This window comes from Tamandua tetradactyla, chromosome 17 (genome assembly GCF_023851605.1).
Source record: "Tamandua tetradactyla isolate mTamTet1 chromosome 17, mTamTet1.pri, whole genome shotgun sequence".
NCBI classification, from domain to species: Eukaryota; Metazoa; Chordata; class Mammalia; order Pilosa; family Myrmecophagidae; genus Tamandua; species Tamandua tetradactyla.
The window spans coordinates 3,243,350-3,262,145 of NC_135343.1; the positions used below are offsets into that span (position 1 = coordinate 3,243,350).

Here is an 18,796-nt window from a genome sequence, read left to right on the forward strand (position 1 = left end):
CAATAGCTGCAAATCAGGTCACAGGGGATGTCTTGAGTTGCTAAAGCAATGATAATACCTCAGAAACAGCAGCTGCAATTACAGTCACAACCTGATTAAGTTGGTGATAATCCACTGTCATCCTCTAAGACCATCTGTTTTCTGCACAGGCCAAATAGGAAAGTTGAATGGGATGAATTGGGAATCACCATTCTTGTATCCTTCAGGTCTTTAAGAGTGGCACTAATCTCTGCAATCCTTCCAGAAATCCAATTTTGCTTCTAATTTACTATTTTTCTGGGTAGGAGCAATTCTAATAGTCTTTCCTACCTTAATGGCCCTCACTCCAACAATTCAGGGAACCACTGTGGGGTTTCTGCCAGTTACTGAGTATGTCTATTCCCATTATGCATTATGGAACTAGGGGAATAAACACAAAATGGGTGTAGAGACCCACTGTGAGACGGACCTGAGCTAAAATTCCATTTATCACCTGTGCTGGTTTGAAATGATGTATATACCCTAGAAAAGTCATGTTGTAGTCCTAATCCCATTTTGTAAAGGCAGCCATTTCTTCTAATCCCTTTTCAGTATTGTATGTTTGAAACTGTAATGAGGTCATCTCCCTGGAGATGTGGTTGATAAACTAGATTAGGTAAAGGCATGTCTGTGCCCATTTGTGTGGGTCTTGATTAGTTTCTGAAGTTCTGTAAAATAGGAAACATTTTGGAGAATGGGAGATTCAGAGAGAGCAGAGCAAAATGACATAGCTATGGGAAACAGAGTCCACCAGCCAGCGACCTTTGGAGATGAAGAGGGAAAATGTCTCCCGGGGATCTTCATGAAACAGGGAGCCAGGAGAAGCTATCAGATGATGCTGTGTTTGCCACGTGCCCTTCCAGATGAGAGAGGAACCCTGACCATGTTCACCATGTGCCTTTCCAGATGAGAGAGAAACTCTGACTGTGTTCACCACATGCCTTCTTACTTAAGAGAGAAACCCTGAACTTCATTGGCTTTCTTGAACCAAGGTATCTTTCCCTGGATGCCTTTGATTGGACATTTCTATGGACTTGTTTCAATTGGGACATTTTCTCAGCCTTGAAACTGTAAACTAGCATCTGATTAAATCCCCCTTTTTAAAAGCCATTCCATTTCTGGTATATTGCATTCTGGCAGCTAGCAAACCTCCATCAGCCACTACTTTGACTGGTGGACCAGAGTGACGTTTTGGGTCTTCTAAAATTACTGTCACTTCTGAGCCAGTGTCTAATAATCCCAGAAATATCTGACCTTTCCTTTTCCCCAAAGCACCTTTACCCTGGTATAAAAGCCATAGGTCTTTTGGAGGAAGGCTGGGAATAAGATTAACAGTGTAAATGTTTGGTGGTGTAACAGGGTCCTTCCCCAACGGTACCTGTCCTCCCCTCATTCAAGGGACTCTGGGTCTATAAACTGTCTCAAATCTTGGAATTAATTAGGGGGCTGTGACTCTCTGTTTTTTAATTCAGGTTAGGTTTTTATTCACTTGACCTAGAACTGTTCTGCTTTTACAGATCATAGAAGAGTTTAGTAGACTGCCCATCTATTTACTTCTAGGTACTCCATGATCTCCTAGCCAGTGCCATAAGTCTCTGCTAGTCAGATAATTTTTTAAAATTTATTTATTAATTAAAAAAATAAAGAAACAAAATAAAACAACATACATAATCAGTAATTCACAATATCATCACTTAGTTGCATATTCATCATTTCTTAGAACATTTGCATTAATTCAGAAAAAGAAATAAAAAGACAATAGAAAAAGAAATAAAATGAACACAGGAAAGAAAAAAAAAAGATTATACCTACCATACCCCTTACCCCTTACTTTCATTGATCACTAGCATTTAAACTAAATTTATTTTAGCATTTGTTCCCCCTGTTATTTATTTTTATTCCATATGTTCTATTCATCTGTTGACAAGGTAGATAAAAGGAGCATCAGAGACAAGGTTTTCACAATCATACAGTCACATTGTGACAGCTGTATCATTATTCAATCATCCTCAAGAAACATGGCTACTGGAACACAGCTCTACATTTTCAGGCAGTTCCCTCCAGCCTCTCCATTACATCTTGAATAACAAGATGATATCTATTTGATGCATAAGAATAACCTCCAGGATACCCTCTTGACTCTGTTTGGAATTTCTCAGCCATTGACACTTTGTCTCATTTCCCTCTTCCCCCTTTTGGTCAAGAAGGTTTTCTCAATCCCTTGATGCTGAATCTCAGTTCATTCTAGGGTTTTTCTCAATCCCTTGATGCTGAGTCTCCGTTCATTCCAAGATCTCTGTCCCATGTTGCCAGGAAGGTTCACACCCCTGGGAGTCATGTCCTATGTAGAGAGGGGTAGGGTGGTGAGACTGCTTGTTGTGTTGGCTGGAGAGAGAGGCCACATCTGAGCAATAAAAGAGGCTCTTTTGGGGGTTAGTCAGATAAGTTTGACTGCTGCTTTGAGTCTGCTGTCCATTATGATAGTCATGCCCACCTTGTCTTTGGTGATTAGGTGCTGTCACCTGCTTCTGCCAACTTTGGGTCTGATCATATCCATTGTGCTTAAAGATTCCAGTTCTGTGACAGCAGTTACCACAGTAATATCTGACCTAAGAAGGGCAACTAACAGAACTCTTCAGAGATGATGGATCTATGCTAAAAAATTTATGCCTCAAAGTCCTGCTAGGTGTGTCCTCTGGACATTCCTGGGGTGTGTGCACAGGTCTTCTTTGATAGATCCACTCTAAAGTTTCAATCTCTCTAAGCCTTTGGATCCCCTCATCTATATTATACAGAGCAGTTCTAACATTTTGACCTCAGGTTATGTCATCTCCCTTTTGATCCATGTTTCAGTCAACCACCTAACTATGAATACACTTCGAGCCCGTTGAGCTACAACATTGAATGCAGAATCTCTTCTTAGTGGGCCCATATCAATAAATTCAGCCTGATCCAACTTTATATTCCTTCCATCATTATCTCACGCCCTTAATATCCATTCCCACAAGTAGCCCCCTGATCTCTATTTATATAAATTAGAAAACTCATGCAGTTTGTTTGGTGTATAAGTTACCTACTCTTGGGTCATATTTGTACTCCACCTTTCAGGGCCTGTTGGGACTTTAGTCTAATCATAGGTCCTGAAGGAAAAAGGGATGGTAGGGGTGGGTCATGAAAAGAATTAGAGGAGTCTTTCAAGCCAATTACCTCAGGGCATTCCATTGCAGTTTCATCTGGTGAAACAGGATTAATCTCTCCATACACAGGAGTGAAGGCTGTTTCCCCAGGAGAAGGGGTTACATGTTTAGCAGGCGCTTTATAATTAATCTCTTTAGGTGGAGATTGGGTGGCAGACTCCTCTTAGCAGACTTGAGGTCAGGTAGCTGCCTCCTCTGGCCAGGCTGGAGGTTTGGTGGCAGTTTATTCAGGGCAGGCTGGAGATTGGGTGGCTGTTTCCTCAGGGTAGACCATTACAGGTATATCTAGCAAAAACTCAGCAGAATCCAAGGTTTCAATGTCCCCATAGCCATCATTATCACAACATATGTTGCCACCCCAATTCAGGATCTCACTCTTTTCCAACAAATGCCCTTACTTTAACAACAGACACCTTTAAGTTTGAGTATTTAATTTACATTATAATTCTACTTGCACGACGAGACTCTGGGTCTAGTTTTCAGAGATCTCAAGTCTGGGACCACAGGAAATATGATTTTCTATCAATATACACATAGAAACATTTATATTTCTCATGCGGTATTTAAGGTGCAAATCTGAAAACTTCTACTCATCCCTTTTACTCATACTGTGTCTAGCATATCTAAGAACAATCAACCAGCATCATCATATGTCTTAACTTCACAAAACTCTGTTAAGGTATCAAAAACACTGTCACCCAGAGCCTTTCCTTGTATAAGAGTGATTAGGAGAATCAAATGATTAGGAGAATCATGATTAGGAGAATCAAATGGTGATATTTTGCATATCTGTATTGCCAACTCATGCCATAGACTGGTGAGTGCCATCTTGATGATTGGAAATAGAGTCATTAGTGCCTTTGAGGCTAATCAGAGTAGAAAACTAATTGTAAAAATCCATTTTTAAAAATTCTGTTTCTCAATACCAATTCCCAATACCAAAGCTGTATTAGCATTCTCTAAGGAAACAGACCAACAGGATATATCTGTAATATGAGATTTATAAAATGTCTCATGCGACAGTGGGGATCCATGAGTCCAAATTCCATAAGGGAGGCCACAAGCTGGCAACAGCGATGAAGGTCTTCAATGAATTTCTAGAAGACACTGTCTGACTGAAGTAGAGATGAAAGTTCCCTCTTCTGATTACTTAGGTCATCACTTCTCCCTTTAAAGTCTTCAACTGCCTGGATTAAATACAACTGATTAGATTCTCTCATTACTGAAGATACTCTCTTTAGTAGATCTAGATATAGATGATGTAATCAGCTGATTGATGATTAAAGTCCACAACATGTTCTTGCAGTAAAAGTTAGGCCAGTATTTGCTTGACCAGAAAACTGGGCACCATCACCTGGTCAAGATGACACATGAGCCTAATCTTCACAGGGGACTTGATTTAGCTTCCACTGGACTCCTGCACAACACAGGTAGAAGTCCCCAGTTAGGTCTAAAGGGAAGCATCACCTACCATCACTCTGAATCTCCATGGATCTGCACAGCATGGAGATGGGCTCCTATAACCTCTGAGGAGGGAGCCAGAGAACTCAGAATAGACTGAGTTTAAGTACAAGGTAGTCAGACCAGATTCCCAAGATTCCTGGAGACACAGAGTTGCACAAGGATGTGGCAGAGACTAACAATGAGGTAAGGGAGTAGAAAAAGTGAAAGCACTCAGCCAAGCCTCCCCATCAATAGCTATGACTTACCAGTCCAGATGATTAGAGAATTGTCTCCTGGCTGTCTCACCAAAATATAGTGCCAGATTTGGGTCCAGGTTCTTGGCTGCATTCTGAGAAGGAATTCAAGGGCACAGCACAGCATGGAGTAAGCAGGTAGAAATTTTATTAGGTACACATCTGAGAAGACATGTGGGTGCTCTTGTAATGAAAGGAAAGAGGCAAGAGGCCAGTAGATATTATTTCAAAGCGTAACAATGAGGAATTAGCAATTGTTTTTTTTAAACATTTTTTAATTGTGAAAAATAACATATATACAAAAAAGCAATCAATTTCCAAGTACATTTTAACAAGTAGTTATACAACAGATTTTAAAGTTTAGTATGGGTTACAGTTCCATGATTTTTCATTTTTTCTTCTAGTTGCTCCAAGACACTAGAGACCAAAAGGAATATCAATATATTGATTCAGCAGCCATATTCACTTGTTAAATCTTATCTTCCCTACTATACTCTTTCTTCTCATTTTTTTCTTTTTTTTTGTGTGTGAAATAACATATATACAAAAAAGCAGCAAATTTCAAAGTACATTGTAACAATTAGTTGTGAACAGATTTCAGAGATTGGTATGGAGCAATTGTTTTATAAGGAGACTGCTTTCTGAATTCATGAAATCTGTTATGCTTTATTTATACCCATACAACCTACCCCAAGTTTTTATGGGGCAGCTGCTGAAATTCTCCAAGGGGAGCTGGAATGATAACAGAGGCAGAAAAGAAAATTTCTACAATAAACACCAAAAGTTTCGAAGCAAAGTTTGTGGACGTATGTTTTTTAGTAGGGAAAGTTTATGGTCCACGACATCTAGTGCAATAATTATTTTTCAGAAATGATATAAGTAGATGGAGCTCCCATTCTAGAGATGGGGTGTTTTAGAACATAAAGCCACATATTCACTGAGTTTGTGTCATTTATTCACTGTATTCACAGACAGCTCTAAGTACTTACAGAGCAAAGTATTTGAATGGTGTATTGCTGGTATTAACATGCATTTGCTTACTTCTTGAGGTGAACTTCTAAAGCAAAGGATATCCAAAGTTACATATAATCCAGCATTCCATGAAGTGGGAAATACGGCAACGACATCAACTACAAAGAATGTCATAAATCCAAGTAAGTATATCTTTTTAGAATTATAAATCTAAACGAGCTATTCCGGTTGCATCCATTTTTGTTTTTTGTCTTTCTGGGATAATGGCAAATTGAAACATGAAAGATGGAATTGGCAAAATCCCCCATAAGCCCTTGCATCAACTATGGAAGTCTATGGTCTAACGTGTAAATATCCCTGTATTTGGGGTGGTCCCTGAAGTGCACATGTCAGAAAGGTTCTCATGCCCTGGATAGTGTTCAGAGGAGAAGATCCAGCATTACAAGGGTGGTTCAATTCCAGGTAGGGTAAGCCCCAGCTAGTGTAGTTACTTTCCACGCAACAGCACATGGTGGTTCAATGCGCATGCAAGCCTAGGTTAACTGACAGGACTTGTGAAAGCCCAGCCTTCCTGTGACCCTCTTCAACACCCCACCCTGCAGCAAGGGTCACTGTAAAATAATTGTATGGAAGAGCAGGACAGACTTCAATTTTTGCAGTGGAGCTCAAAAACTAAAACAGCAAGGAAGAAGCTGGCTACATATTCATGAAACATGTAAATTAACCCCATATGTACAAAAATACAGTGAAAGGCTTAAATTTGGGCTCTGTGCATTAGAAAGAAAGTGCAAAAGGGTAATTAGGTATCAAGATAAGGCATGTGTTTTTGCCTTGTTAAAATTATAAGATTATGAGTAAACAAATTTTATAACATACTTGCATTGCCAATGTATTTTATAAACCAATTGATATTCTACTGCACAGTTTTGATTGTTCACTGAGTTTGACAGGAATGCTGCCATAACCACCACAAATGTTTGCCTTAAGGAACAGCAATTTCTTTTCTCATCATGGTTGTGGAGGCTAGAAATCCCAAATCATGGTATTCTGGTGGAGGCTTGCTGGCAGCCGCTCTCGCTCTGTCTCAGGACCATCAGTCTCCTTAGTCTCTGCCTTTGGTTTCCACTTCCATGTCCAAGTTCCTCTCCTTCTAAGGACTCCTGTCATACTGGATTAAGGAACATTTGGATTCTATCTGGCCTCCTTGTAACAGGCTCTTAGGAGATCTAATGTACAAATGAGTTCACACCCACAGAACTGGGGTTGGGACAAAAGCATGTTTTATGGGAGAAGTGATTCAGTCCCTCAGATGCCTTTGTCATATACAACGTTGATTCCTGCTTATTTGAGGACAGAGTATGACAAACGCATTTAGCAAAGTATGCACATGATTAAAAATATCTGTCTCTAATGATTCACCAAAACAGACGGCCTCTTTTGTTGTTTTTGAGTCAAAGTCATACTGAAATCATTCACATACACCAAGAAGCCTTTCTACCAACATCCTTGCAGAGTGTATTGGTGTCTTGAGCAAGATTACTCAATGTTTCTGCAGATTACAGTCCGTAAACCATGTGAATATCAGCTTTATCACTGGTTTTGTATCAGAAAGTCACATCCTTGCAGACGCTCCCTGAGTGCTCTGTGACACCCAGGATACATGGGTGCTGGAGTCCTGCCAACCTGCTCATGTTTGGGGGGTAGCTTTCTCCACCCTGGTTAGCTTTCCCACACTCCTGGGTGTCAGAATAAACGTCTGGCCTTGACCTTGCATCAAGATAAAGTGTCAGGTCACTATGACAATCATAAGCATCAAAAGAAGTCTGAAAATATAATTCATGCTCTCCACAGGTTGCTAGAGTCGTTTGCACAAGTTATTCCCAAACAGAGTTAGCTACTTGAGTGTGAGCACTAGACTTATAATCACTCAATGGTCCTATGGAATGTCAAGGACCTACTCCATTCACCCTTGCACCTTTATTTTAACTACAGTAAATGACAAAATCAGACATTCCTTCTGCTTAACAAGCAGATCAAGTAGGTACAGCAGCAGACTCTGAGTCCCTCCAAAAATAGACTCAGGGTGTGCATGAGTGCAGAACAAGTGGTGGCATTTTTCTATCTTGTGCACAATCAGAAAGTCACGTATTTCCAAAATTGTCAAAGTCACTCCTTGTTGGTGTGATTCCTCAAAGAATTGAAAATTTTGCTTTAAAAAAACTGTTATGTACATCCATCTCCCTTTTATCTCCCCGACTGACGAGTAACACAAACATCTTTGAAGGAGAATCACTAAGTGCAGCTTGTAGCAGGTGATAACAGTGAGTAAATAAGAGCAGAGCAGTTTTCTGTTTACACCTTGGGTCAAGAAATATTCCTCCCTACCTTCCGCATACACAGCCACCCTGTGAGCTGACATCTTTCCCACCAGACCCCACATGAGAAGACCAAGTCCCATGGAACTTCACTGGATGACCTCAGGGCTTTTGAATTTGGAGTGGAATGCCACAACCCATGCCCAATCCCTCAGAACAAGCCCTACATATGGTAAAAATTCAGAAGGATTACCTGGAGATCTAATGAAAGATTTAACCACAGCAAAGGTTTATTTTTTATAGGTTATCCCCAGCCAAAGACCTTGGAAAATACTGAATTTGTATCAAGTTCAATTAAGCCAGAGGATAGCATGGCAAAAATATTTGGTAAGTAGCCTACTTTGATGTAGCATTTATTGTTTATATGAAGAAACTTGCAGGCTTGACCATGGTTTCTTCACAGTTAGGCTGTTCTTTGCTTTGAGGGGATGGAAAATTCTTTGCTTGAGAAAAGAATTTTTCCCCTGCTTCTCATTTCAAAAGACCTCCCCAGGGGCATTTTCCTTCTGCATCTCCAAAGCTCTCTTGTCTGTGTCAGTCCTGAAGCTTTTTCCAAAATGGTCCCTTCTTAAATAAGTGACCCACCTCTGTTCTGGATTGCTAATGCTGCAGGAGTGCAATATACCAGAAATGGGTTGGCTTTCATAAAGGAAATTTATTACATTTCAAGTTTACAGTTCTAAGGCCATAAAAATGTTCAGACGAAGGCATCCAGGGAGATACCATGACTCAAGAAAGGGCTGATGACATTCGGGGTTTCTCTGACAGCTAGGAAGTGACATGGCATTGTATGCTAGCTTTTCCCCCTGCTTCTCATTTCAAAAGGCCTCCCCAGGGGCATTTTCCTTCTGCATCTCCAAAGCTCTCCTGTCTGTGTCAGTCCTGAAGCTTTTTCCAAAATGGTCCCTTCTTAGATAAGTGACCCACCTTAACTGGGTAGAGGCACATCACCATGGAAACCACCTAATTAAAAGATCACAACCATTCACATCTCATGGAAACAACTTAATCAGAAAGATCCCACCCAACAATATTGATCAGGATTAAAGAACATGGCTTTTCTTGGGGTGTACAAGTTTCACACTGGCATAACCTCCCAGGAAATTAAGAAACAGGTGGAACATGATTGCTGTGACTAGAAGACCTTGGTCCCCAGATGAGGGTTCCTGCCCAGCAGCCTGAGCATCACCTGGGGGCTCGTTAAACTCAAGCCTGTCAGGCCCCACCTCAACCAGCTGAGTCATGTCTGCCATGATCAAGGTGCCCAGGAGATTTCTGAGCAGGTTAGAGACAGCCAGGCTCTGAGGCGCAAACACACCTTCTCTCCTGATCTTAGCTCTAAAGGAGCCAGAGATGGCCCTGGGGGCATTGCCACAAGTAGATTCCCAGGTCCTGCTGGTAGGATGAGTTTCTGTTGTGGTAAGTAGCCTACTCAGATGTAACATTTATTGCTTATATGAATATAAACAAGACTACAGTGAAGTCTTGGCATCGGGAGTTTTTAAAGCCCCCCAGTTGTTTCCAGATGGGACTCACTGCCCTAGTGCAAGTCCCTCATTTCACATTTGAGAAGATCTAAGGCCTAGGGGAGTTCTCTTTAGCAGAGAGCTGAGGCCACAAAGAAAGGTGCAGACCCACAGCTGCGAGCCCAAAGAAGGGTCCAAAATTTCCAATGAAATCTCTCCTGTCTGATGCCTGTGTTGTGGGGTTAGGGGATGAAACTGAGAATCACCTTTGGCCCAAGAAAGGGCCACAAGGAAGTGTGGGCCCTGATGCTTCTCCCTGGATCAGGAATTGTTGAATGAAAGAGATTGGGATCCCAGAGTGATGCCTGCCGATTCCTGCTTGGAAAGAGGACATCTCTACATAGGATATGGACCCTTTCCCAGGTGCTGCTTCATCTTGGGAATTCTAGGCTAGCACCTCTTCCATGTGTGCTTTAAGGAGACTTCAGTCTGTCCTGACTGACTGACTGACTGACTGATAGATGATCCTGTTTGAATGAATGACTCGATATAGTAGTTCCTGCAGTTCCATTCCCCAAACTTTTAGGGATTCATGTTTAGGAAATGTTGGACTTGTTCTTCCCTCTCCAGGTGACCCCAGTCTCTCTGAAACTAGCCACCCATGTGTAGAAGGGAGGGAGTGCATCTGAAGAGTGTGCCTGGTTCAGGTTTGAGGGGCTCCCATCTCCTGAGGACCTGCTCGCCTGCACAGGCTGTCCCAGGGTAGGCTTATGCTGTTAGGTCCCACTACAGAGCTGGGTTTGTTATAGCAACATTTTCAGGGCTCATTGGTCAGCTTGTTCATCAAAAACGGGCTGTTAATGAGAACTCATTTTATTCATGATTCTGTCTGTTTATATTTTTGGCATTATGATTTCCCAATGGAAGTCTCTATTCTATTACATGAATAAATTCTAACAGCTTTTGAAAAAAGACTGAACAAATACAAAAGTAAATATAATTACTATCGATATTTTTCTGTAGCTAGTTTAGGAAATCTGTATGGGGAAGTAAAACTTCTCTCAGCATTTAAAGGTGGACACCTGAAACCTTTAAAAGGGAATGTTACTTTAGTATACATTATTTAAAAATTTAGCAATGAGGTATTGGAATGGTTTTATAGACAGATTCTTCTGAATGTATAAAAGCTGTTATGCTTCATTTCTACCCCTGAAACCTCTTCTAATTTTTATGCTGAAATTCTAAGAGATGGGTTTTGGAATGATACAAGATGCAGTAAAAAAATTTTGAGCCTAAACCAAGAGTTTTAGAACAAACTTTGTAGATGTATATATTTTAGTGGGCAATGTTTACTGTCTGGGGCATCCTGTGCAATCATAATTTTTTCTGAAATTATTTAGGTTGATGGAGTTCCCCTTTCAGAGATGAGGTGTTTTGAAACAAAAAGTCACACATCCATTGAGTTTGTATCATTTATTCACTGTATTCATTGACACTCTAAGTACATGCAGAGTATCTCAATGCGGGATTGCTGATATTAACATGCCTTTGTTTATTTTACTTGAGGTGAGCTTCTAAGGCAAAAGTTCTCCAATTTTACATATAATCATGATGTGAGAAGTACAACAGCAACATCAACTACAAAGAATGCCATGATTCCAAGTAAGTGTATTTTTTAAACTTATAAGCGCTCATCATCTAAATGCAAATTTATAGTGTTGAATGTCAGACCCAATCCTTTTACTGTTCTTTAATCTCTGAGAAAGGCACATTAAGATATTAAAGAAGGAATTGTCAAAATCCTTCATGCAACCTTCCATCTACTGTGGAAGTCTATGGTCTAAAGTGTAAATATCCCTCTGTTTGGGATGACCCCTGAAGTGCACATGTCAGACAGGTTCTCATGCTCTGAAGAGTGTTCAGAGGAGAGAATTCACTTTGCATGTGTGGTTCACTGTTCCTGGTAACACAAGCCCCAGGCTAGCAGAGTTGCTTTATACTCAACAGCTCTTGCTAGTTTGAGGTACCTGTGTGCCCCAGTCACTGGCAGGACTCAGGAAAGCCCAGTTGTCTCAGGTCCCTCCCCACTGGTCCACCCTGCTGCATGAACCACCATAAATATTTACAAGAAGAGCAGACTTCTCCCTCTGCACTGGAGCTCAAAAGCCAAAGCAGAAGGTGCACAGGTGCTTAAGTAGCAGAATGCTCGCCTTCCATGGGGGAGACCTGGGTTTGATTCCGGACCATGCACCCCTGCCCCACCTCCCACCTCCACTCCCCCCAAAAAATCCAAAGCAGAGAGGAAAGGCTGGGTATGCAAATTAAATGCATAGGTGCAAGAATACAGTGAAAGGCTTAAGTGTGGACTCTGTACATTGAGAAGAAATTGAAAAGGGGTAATTAGCTTTGAAGATAAGGTAGTTGTTTGTGCCCTGTTAAAATTATGAGGTTACAAGTAAACAATGTTATTACATACTAGCATTGCCAATGCATTTTATAAACCACAAAAATATGATAAAACTTAGTATTTTTCTGGATAGTCTTGATTGCTCACTGAGTTTGACAGGGTTGCTGCCATAAGCACCACAGATGTTTGCCTTAAGGAGCAGCAATTTCTTTTCTCACGGTTGTGGAGGCTAGAAGTCCAAAATCATGGTATCGGAGTCCATGCTCCTCCTGAGACTTAGCGTGCTGGTGGAGGCTTGCTGGCAGTCGCTCTCGCTCTGGCTCAGGACCATCAGTCTCCTTAGTCTCTGCCTTTGGTTTCCACTTCCATGTGTAAGTTCCTCTCCTTCTAAGGACCCCTGTCATACTGGATTAAGGAATACTCTGATTCTGTTTGGCCTCATTTTAACAGGATCTTCGAAGATCTAATCTATAAATGAGCTCACACTCATAGGACAGGGGGTTGGGACAAAACCGTGTTTTATGGAAGATGTGATTCAGTCCCCCAAATACCTTTTTGTGCAAAACATTGTATTATGCTCATTTGGTGACATAGTGTGAGAAACATATTTAGTAAAGTGTGCATGATGATGAAAAAATATCTATTTCTAATGATTCATCAGTGTCTCAGAAGCAGAATTCCGCACTTTTGGGTCAAAGTGGTCATACTTGAATTCATTTGACAGACACCATAGAGGCAATTCTACCAACATCCCTGTAGAGTTATTAGTGTCGTGAGCACAGATTACTCAATGTATCTGCAGAGTACTGTGAGTAAACCCTGTGAATCTCAGCATTATCACAGGTTTGTGTTGGAAAATCACATCCTTGCAGACACTCCCCTGCTGGTCACTGGGGAGGTAGCTTCCTCCCCCCTGTCAGCTTTCCCATCCCCCTGGGGGCTAGAATAAAGTCCAGTCTTGATCTTGCATCAAGATAAGGGGGAAAGACACTGAAACAATCTTAGGTTCAAGAAATTCCTGTGATCCTCCCTACGTGGGACATGACTCCTGGTGATTTAATCTCCCTGGCAGCATGGAACAGGACTCTGGGGTTAGCCTGGCCCTGGCAATGTGGGATTGAGAAAGCCTTCTTGACCATAAAGGGGAAGATAAAGGAAATAATGCAGTATATAGATATCCCTCGTCAATTTTTAAAGTATGGGTATAGCTAGAGGGGAATGTCTGAAACTGTTCAACTTTAATCCAGTAGCCTTTATTCTTAAAAATGCTTGTTTAACTATTTAGCCTTTATAGTATGACCGCGTGGTTGTGAAAACCTTGTGACAGACTCTCCCTTTATCCAGTGTATGAACAGAAAAGTAAGAAAGTAAAGACATTACAAATGGGGGCATGAGGGGTATGGGATGTTTTGAGTGTTCCTTTTTACTTTTATTATTATTATTGGGTAATGGAATGTTCAAAATGCTATGGTGATGATGAATGCACAGCCATATGATGATACTGTAAACCATTGCTTGTACACCTCGAATGACTATATGGTATGTGAATATATAAAATCTCAATAAAATTTCAAAAAAAAAAAAACATGGCAGCCTGAAAACATAGCTCATGCTCTCTGCAAGTTGCTACAGTTATTTAGCACAATTCCTTTCCATCAAGATGTAGCCATGTGAGTGTCAGCCCTAGAGTCTCGATGGCCTGCGCAAGGTCAGTGACCTTTGTTTCAACTACAGTTAGTCACAAAATCAGACATTTCTTTTTCTTAACAAGCAGATTGAGTAGGTACAGTGGCAGGCCCCTCCCAAATATCGGCTCAGTGTGTGTATGAGTGCAGAGCATGTGGTGGCATTTTTCTACCTTCTGCACAGTAAGAAAGCCACATGTTTCCAGCATTGTCAGAGTCATTCATTATCAGCATGATTCCTGAATGGGATGAAAATTTTGCTTTAAGAGAACTGGAGTGTGAATCCATCTCCCTTTTATCACACCCAACTTGATGAGTAATACATCCTTTTTTTTTTTTTAACTTTTTATACATTTATTGTCCCCCCGAGGGGGGTGGTGCACTGTTCCTGGAAGTCCTGCAATACCAGGTCGATGCGTGGAGTGGATGGAGCAAGCTCCTGTTCCATCTCCTAATTCCAAAAATCCATTTAATATATTGTCCTCGGATAGAGGACGTATCAGATATTAAACTGATAAGAACAGATACTACACTTGATCTTAGCCAAAAGGCCGAGAAGCGATATACATCCATTTTTGATGGGTATCACTTACTGCAGTTCATAGTAGATGACAATAGTGAGTGTAAGGGTAGGTCACTTTTCCATTTCTGCCTCGGGTCAAGAAATAGTCTCTCCCATGCTCACACACAGCCATCCTGTGGGCTGGCATCTTTCCACCAGGCCCCAGACGACAAGACCAAGTCCGCAGAACTTCACTGGCCAGGACCACGGGCCTTTTGAAGTTGGAGTGGAAAGCCATAGCCAATGCTCAATCCCTCAGAGCAGGCCTTGCAAATGGTAACAATTCAGGAGGATACCTGCAGATCCAATGGAAGATTAACCACAGCAGAGTTGTATTTTTTCACAGGTTATCCACAGCCAAAGACCTTGGAAAATACTGAATTTACAACAAGTTCAGTTAAGCCAGATGATAGCATGGCAAAAATATTTGGTAAGTAGCCTCTTCAAGTGTAATGTTTACTGTTTATTGGAATTGAATGCAAACTTGTCGGTGGTTTCCTCCCAGTTACCTGATCTTTGCTTTGAGGGGATGGAAAGTGCTTTGCTTGAGGCAAGAGTCTCAACCTCCCAGGAAATTAAAGAACAGGAGGAACATGATTACTGTAACTTGAAGGACCTTGGTTCCTGTTAGAAAGAACACTGCACCTGTAGGACAACAACACTTATCCAATTGTGGAGAAGAAAAGAATTTTTTACAATCTTGCAAGAAGGGGCGCCTAGCTGAAACATGGTGGGCTGTGTGTCAAACAATAGAATGCCAAAACGGTTATATCTGTGCTTATCTCAGTGCCTAACTTCCCCTGTTTCTCCACTGACTGGATACTCCAGAGGTTACAGCCTATCCGGATAGTCTAACTAATTCAAATTTCTGGCAGAACATTCCCGCTTTTGATTACGCTTTATGTCTTAATGACCATGGCCATTATTTATTTAAACTTGTTTCTACCTGTTTGGCACGAATTCTAGCTTATATTAGAGGTGCTCTTCTTCCTTGCCTGCAAAACTGGTTTGAGTTATTCTGCAGCCCTTTCCTGCACCATCTTTTGTGAAAGCTAAAGTTGATTTTCTTATAGTCCCCAGAGCAGGGTCCCTGCACAGCAGCCTGAGCATCGCCTAGGGTCGCGTTAAACTGGAGCCTGTCAGGCTGCCCTCAAGCAGCTGAGTCACATCTGCCATGACCAGGATTTCTGAGCAGGTTAGAGCCAGCCAGGCTCTGAGGCTCAGACACACCTTCTTCCCTGGTCTTGGCCTTAAAAGGGTCAGAGATGCCCGTGGGGGTGTTGCCACAAATAGGCCCCCTGATCCTGTGTCCAGAATCAGTTTCTGTGGTCTGTGGTGAGGCCTCGGCATCAGGAGTTTTTAAAGCCCTCCAGATGATTCCAGGTGGGACTCACTGCCCTAGTCCAAGTCCCACATTTCACATTTGAGAAGATCTAAGGCCCAGGGAAGTCTTGAGAAGAGAACTGAACCAGAGAGGAAAGGTGCAGACCTACAGCTGTGTGAGCAAGGAGTGGCCTAGGTTCCAGTGAAATCTCCTGTGTGGCACCTGTGCTGTGCGCTCAGTGGTCAAGAATGATGATGGCCTGTGGCCTGAGAAGGGGCTGCAAGGAAGTGGGAGAACCTGATGTGTGCTCTGGGTTGTAAGGGAGAGGTGGGGTCCCAGAGCAATGCCTCTCAATTCCTGCTTGGAAAGGGGATTTTTCTACATGTAATATGGACCCTTTCCAAGGAGCTGCCTCCTCTCAGGAATTCTGGGTTAGCCTCTCCTCCGTGTGTGCCATAAAGACACCTCAGACATCTAGTTTAACTGTCTAAGTGACTGAATGTTAGATGACCATGATTTAATGAGTGAATTGATCCGGAAGCTCCTGTAGTCGCATTCCCCAGACTTCCAGGAATTATGTCTAGGATTACAGGACTTGTTCCTCCCTCTCCCATTGGCCCTAATCCTTCTGAAGCCAGCTCCCCATGGGTAGATGTGAGTGAGTCCAGAGAAGATGTGTATCTGGTTCAGGTTTGGGAATCCATGGATACTTTCTCCTGCACAGGCCCTCCTAGAGTTGGCCTTGACTCTGTTAGGTCACCACTATACTAATGGGTTCTTTTTGAGCAACAGTTTTCAGAACTCATAGTCAACATGTCCTCAAATAAGGGACTGGTAGTGAGAACTCGTTTTCCTACTGATTCTGACTGTTCATTCTTTTGGAGTCATATATTCCTAATGTAAGCATCTATTCTATTATATGAGTAGACTACTCACTGAAATACTACCAGCCTTTGAAAAAAGACTCACAGCAGATACAAAATCAGTGTGATTATTTTCTGTAGCTAGTAAAGGAAATCTGTATGGAGAAGTACAGCTGCAATTAACACATAGAGGTGGATGCCTGAAAGTTGCAAAAGGAGAATGTTGATTTACAGTGCATGTGTGCATATATATATCTTAGAGTTAGCAGGTAGAAAGGATATTAGGTATGTACGTCAGATGACATGAGGCACTCTTACAATGAAAGACTGAGGGGCAAATGGCCCTGGCATTGTAGAGCAAGCAATCTGTTTTTATTCCTTTTGCAATTTTTATTAACTATTTAATAAAAATAAAAGAGGCCCTCCCCTTTTGCCTCCTTGGTGGATGCTTGGGCATAGATGTCTTACTTATGTGGGGTTGTTTGTCTTTGCACTTCTTTCTCCTTTTGATGCTTGACAGTAGATAACTCACTCAGGTGTGTTAGGGTGGTACCACCCTCCTCCATAAATGACTTCTCTCAGGTGGGGTCGGTTAGCCCCTAGGTGCTATTTATTGCTGTTCTCAGAGATATCTTTTCTTTGTGGTCTGAGTGCCTCTTAAAATTTGTCCTTTATTCAACCAGCCACCACTCTAATTCTAACTCAACTTCAGTTTCCCCCTCAGAGACGGCCAGTAGTCTGTTTTCTGTAGCTGCTTCAGGATGTCAGTGGTTTGCAGGCCCTACCTGTGGGAGCATAGAACTTCCTGGCCATGCTACTGAGGTTGGCTGGTTGAGCATAGGGCCTCCGGCAAGGGGCAGTTTGTTGTGAATGGCTTCTAATTTGGAGGAAACAAACTGGGTGACATATTGTATACACAGAACAGAAGGAGGTGCAAGATGGAGCCCATGGTACTTTTTAGAAACATTGTTTGTTGGGGCTTAGCATACTGCGGCAGTTTGCATATCTGGCTGAAATTTGCCTACAAATAAATTCTAGAATGACATTTTTGGCTCTATTTGAAATTTCTTAGCCACTGAAATTTTATTTCCCTTTTCTGGTCAACTAATAGTACAATGCAAAGGCCAGGCTGTCTTTGGGAACTATGTCTCATATTGCTAAGGAGACTTCTAGCCCTGCAAGTCAGTCCCACATAGGTAGGAAGGGAGTGAGTTTCTTTGTAGAGTTTGGCCTAGAGAGGGACTACACCTGAGCAGCAAAAGAGGTTCTCTGGGGTGACTCTCAGGCATGATTAAAATTGGGCTTAGCTTTGCCACTACAGAGATAAGTTTTGTAAGGGCAAGCCTCAACATCTAGAAAGCTTGGCTTATTAAATAGGGAGTCCCTATTGCTTAAGACAGTAATAGGAATTCCCCAGATGGGAAAGTTTAATAGTTTCATGTTTTTATCTAGTCTCTTAAGGGACTTTGCAAGTATTTTCATTTTCTGATTTAGATTTATTATTAATTTTTGGAGGGCTCCATGTCAAAGAAAGCTGAATTAATTAGGTTGTTTAAATAAGCTGAGAGAGTGTGCTACAGGAAATTTAAATTTGGGAAGCATTAAAGAAATTAGTTTAACTGACAAAGTAAATTTGGTTGTTTTTGTGCTCTGTAACTTTTTTTTAAAGAATAATTAAAACCTTGACTAACGACATCTAGCATTGTACAAATCAGTATCAGGATAGTTATAATCAGGGTAGTGAGAACATTGTCAGGATTTTAGGAATTTTATAATACTTTAAATAAATGAGTAATGTTTTACCCATACAATTTAGCTAATAGAAGGATAGTCTCTTTTAATTATGGTAATACTTCCTAAGTATTTTCTATGTAATATGTTGAAATATTTTAGCACCTCACTTTTTGAAAGAGAAGAAACAAGTCCTTGTAACAGTTTTCTTTTAAGAGTGAGAACACTTGTTTTTTGAAATAAAGGATGAGAAGATCAACATAAACATCAACAAGACTATTATTCTGGTATGATATAAAATCTTTGTCTTCTAGACAGAGTACACAGATGGTTAAGAAAATATTTTTATAACCTTTCATTAAGAGCAGACAAACAATGCACATTCTTTTAACCGAGAGAAAACATATTAGACACTTATTAAATTTTGTTAGTATTGATTACAATAAAGAAAACTCACTTTCATGAACTTTCTGTAATTATTCAGGGCTTGTCATCAGCG

General features: G+C 41.2%; 1 protein-coding gene and 1 non-coding gene across 6 annotated transcripts in view; one reads left to right on the forward strand and one right to left on the reverse strand.

The window, feature by feature from the left end:
• Window positions 1–18,796, forward strand: part of C17H2orf92 (chromosome 17 C2orf92 homolog) — a 432,030-nt gene that overhangs the window by 265,625 nt on the left and 147,609 nt on the right. For all 5 annotated transcript variants that reach the window (XM_077133807.1, XM_077133808.1, XM_077133809.1 and 2 more), the window contains 4 exons: window positions 5,962–6,066; window positions 8,503–8,586; window positions 11,292–11,387; window positions 14,726–14,809. In XM_077133807.1, coding sequence (XP_076989922.1) covers window positions 5,962–6,066; window positions 8,503–8,586; window positions 11,292–11,387; window positions 14,726–14,809 — 369 coding nt within the window. The remainder of the gene's footprint in view (window positions 1–5,961; window positions 6,067–8,502; window positions 8,587–11,291; window positions 11,388–14,725; window positions 14,810–18,796) is intronic.
• On the reverse strand, window positions 14,190–14,380 carry LOC143661871 (U2 spliceosomal RNA). The gene has a single exon (XR_013164906.1). It is a non-coding gene; the product is annotated as a U2 spliceosomal RNA (small nuclear RNA).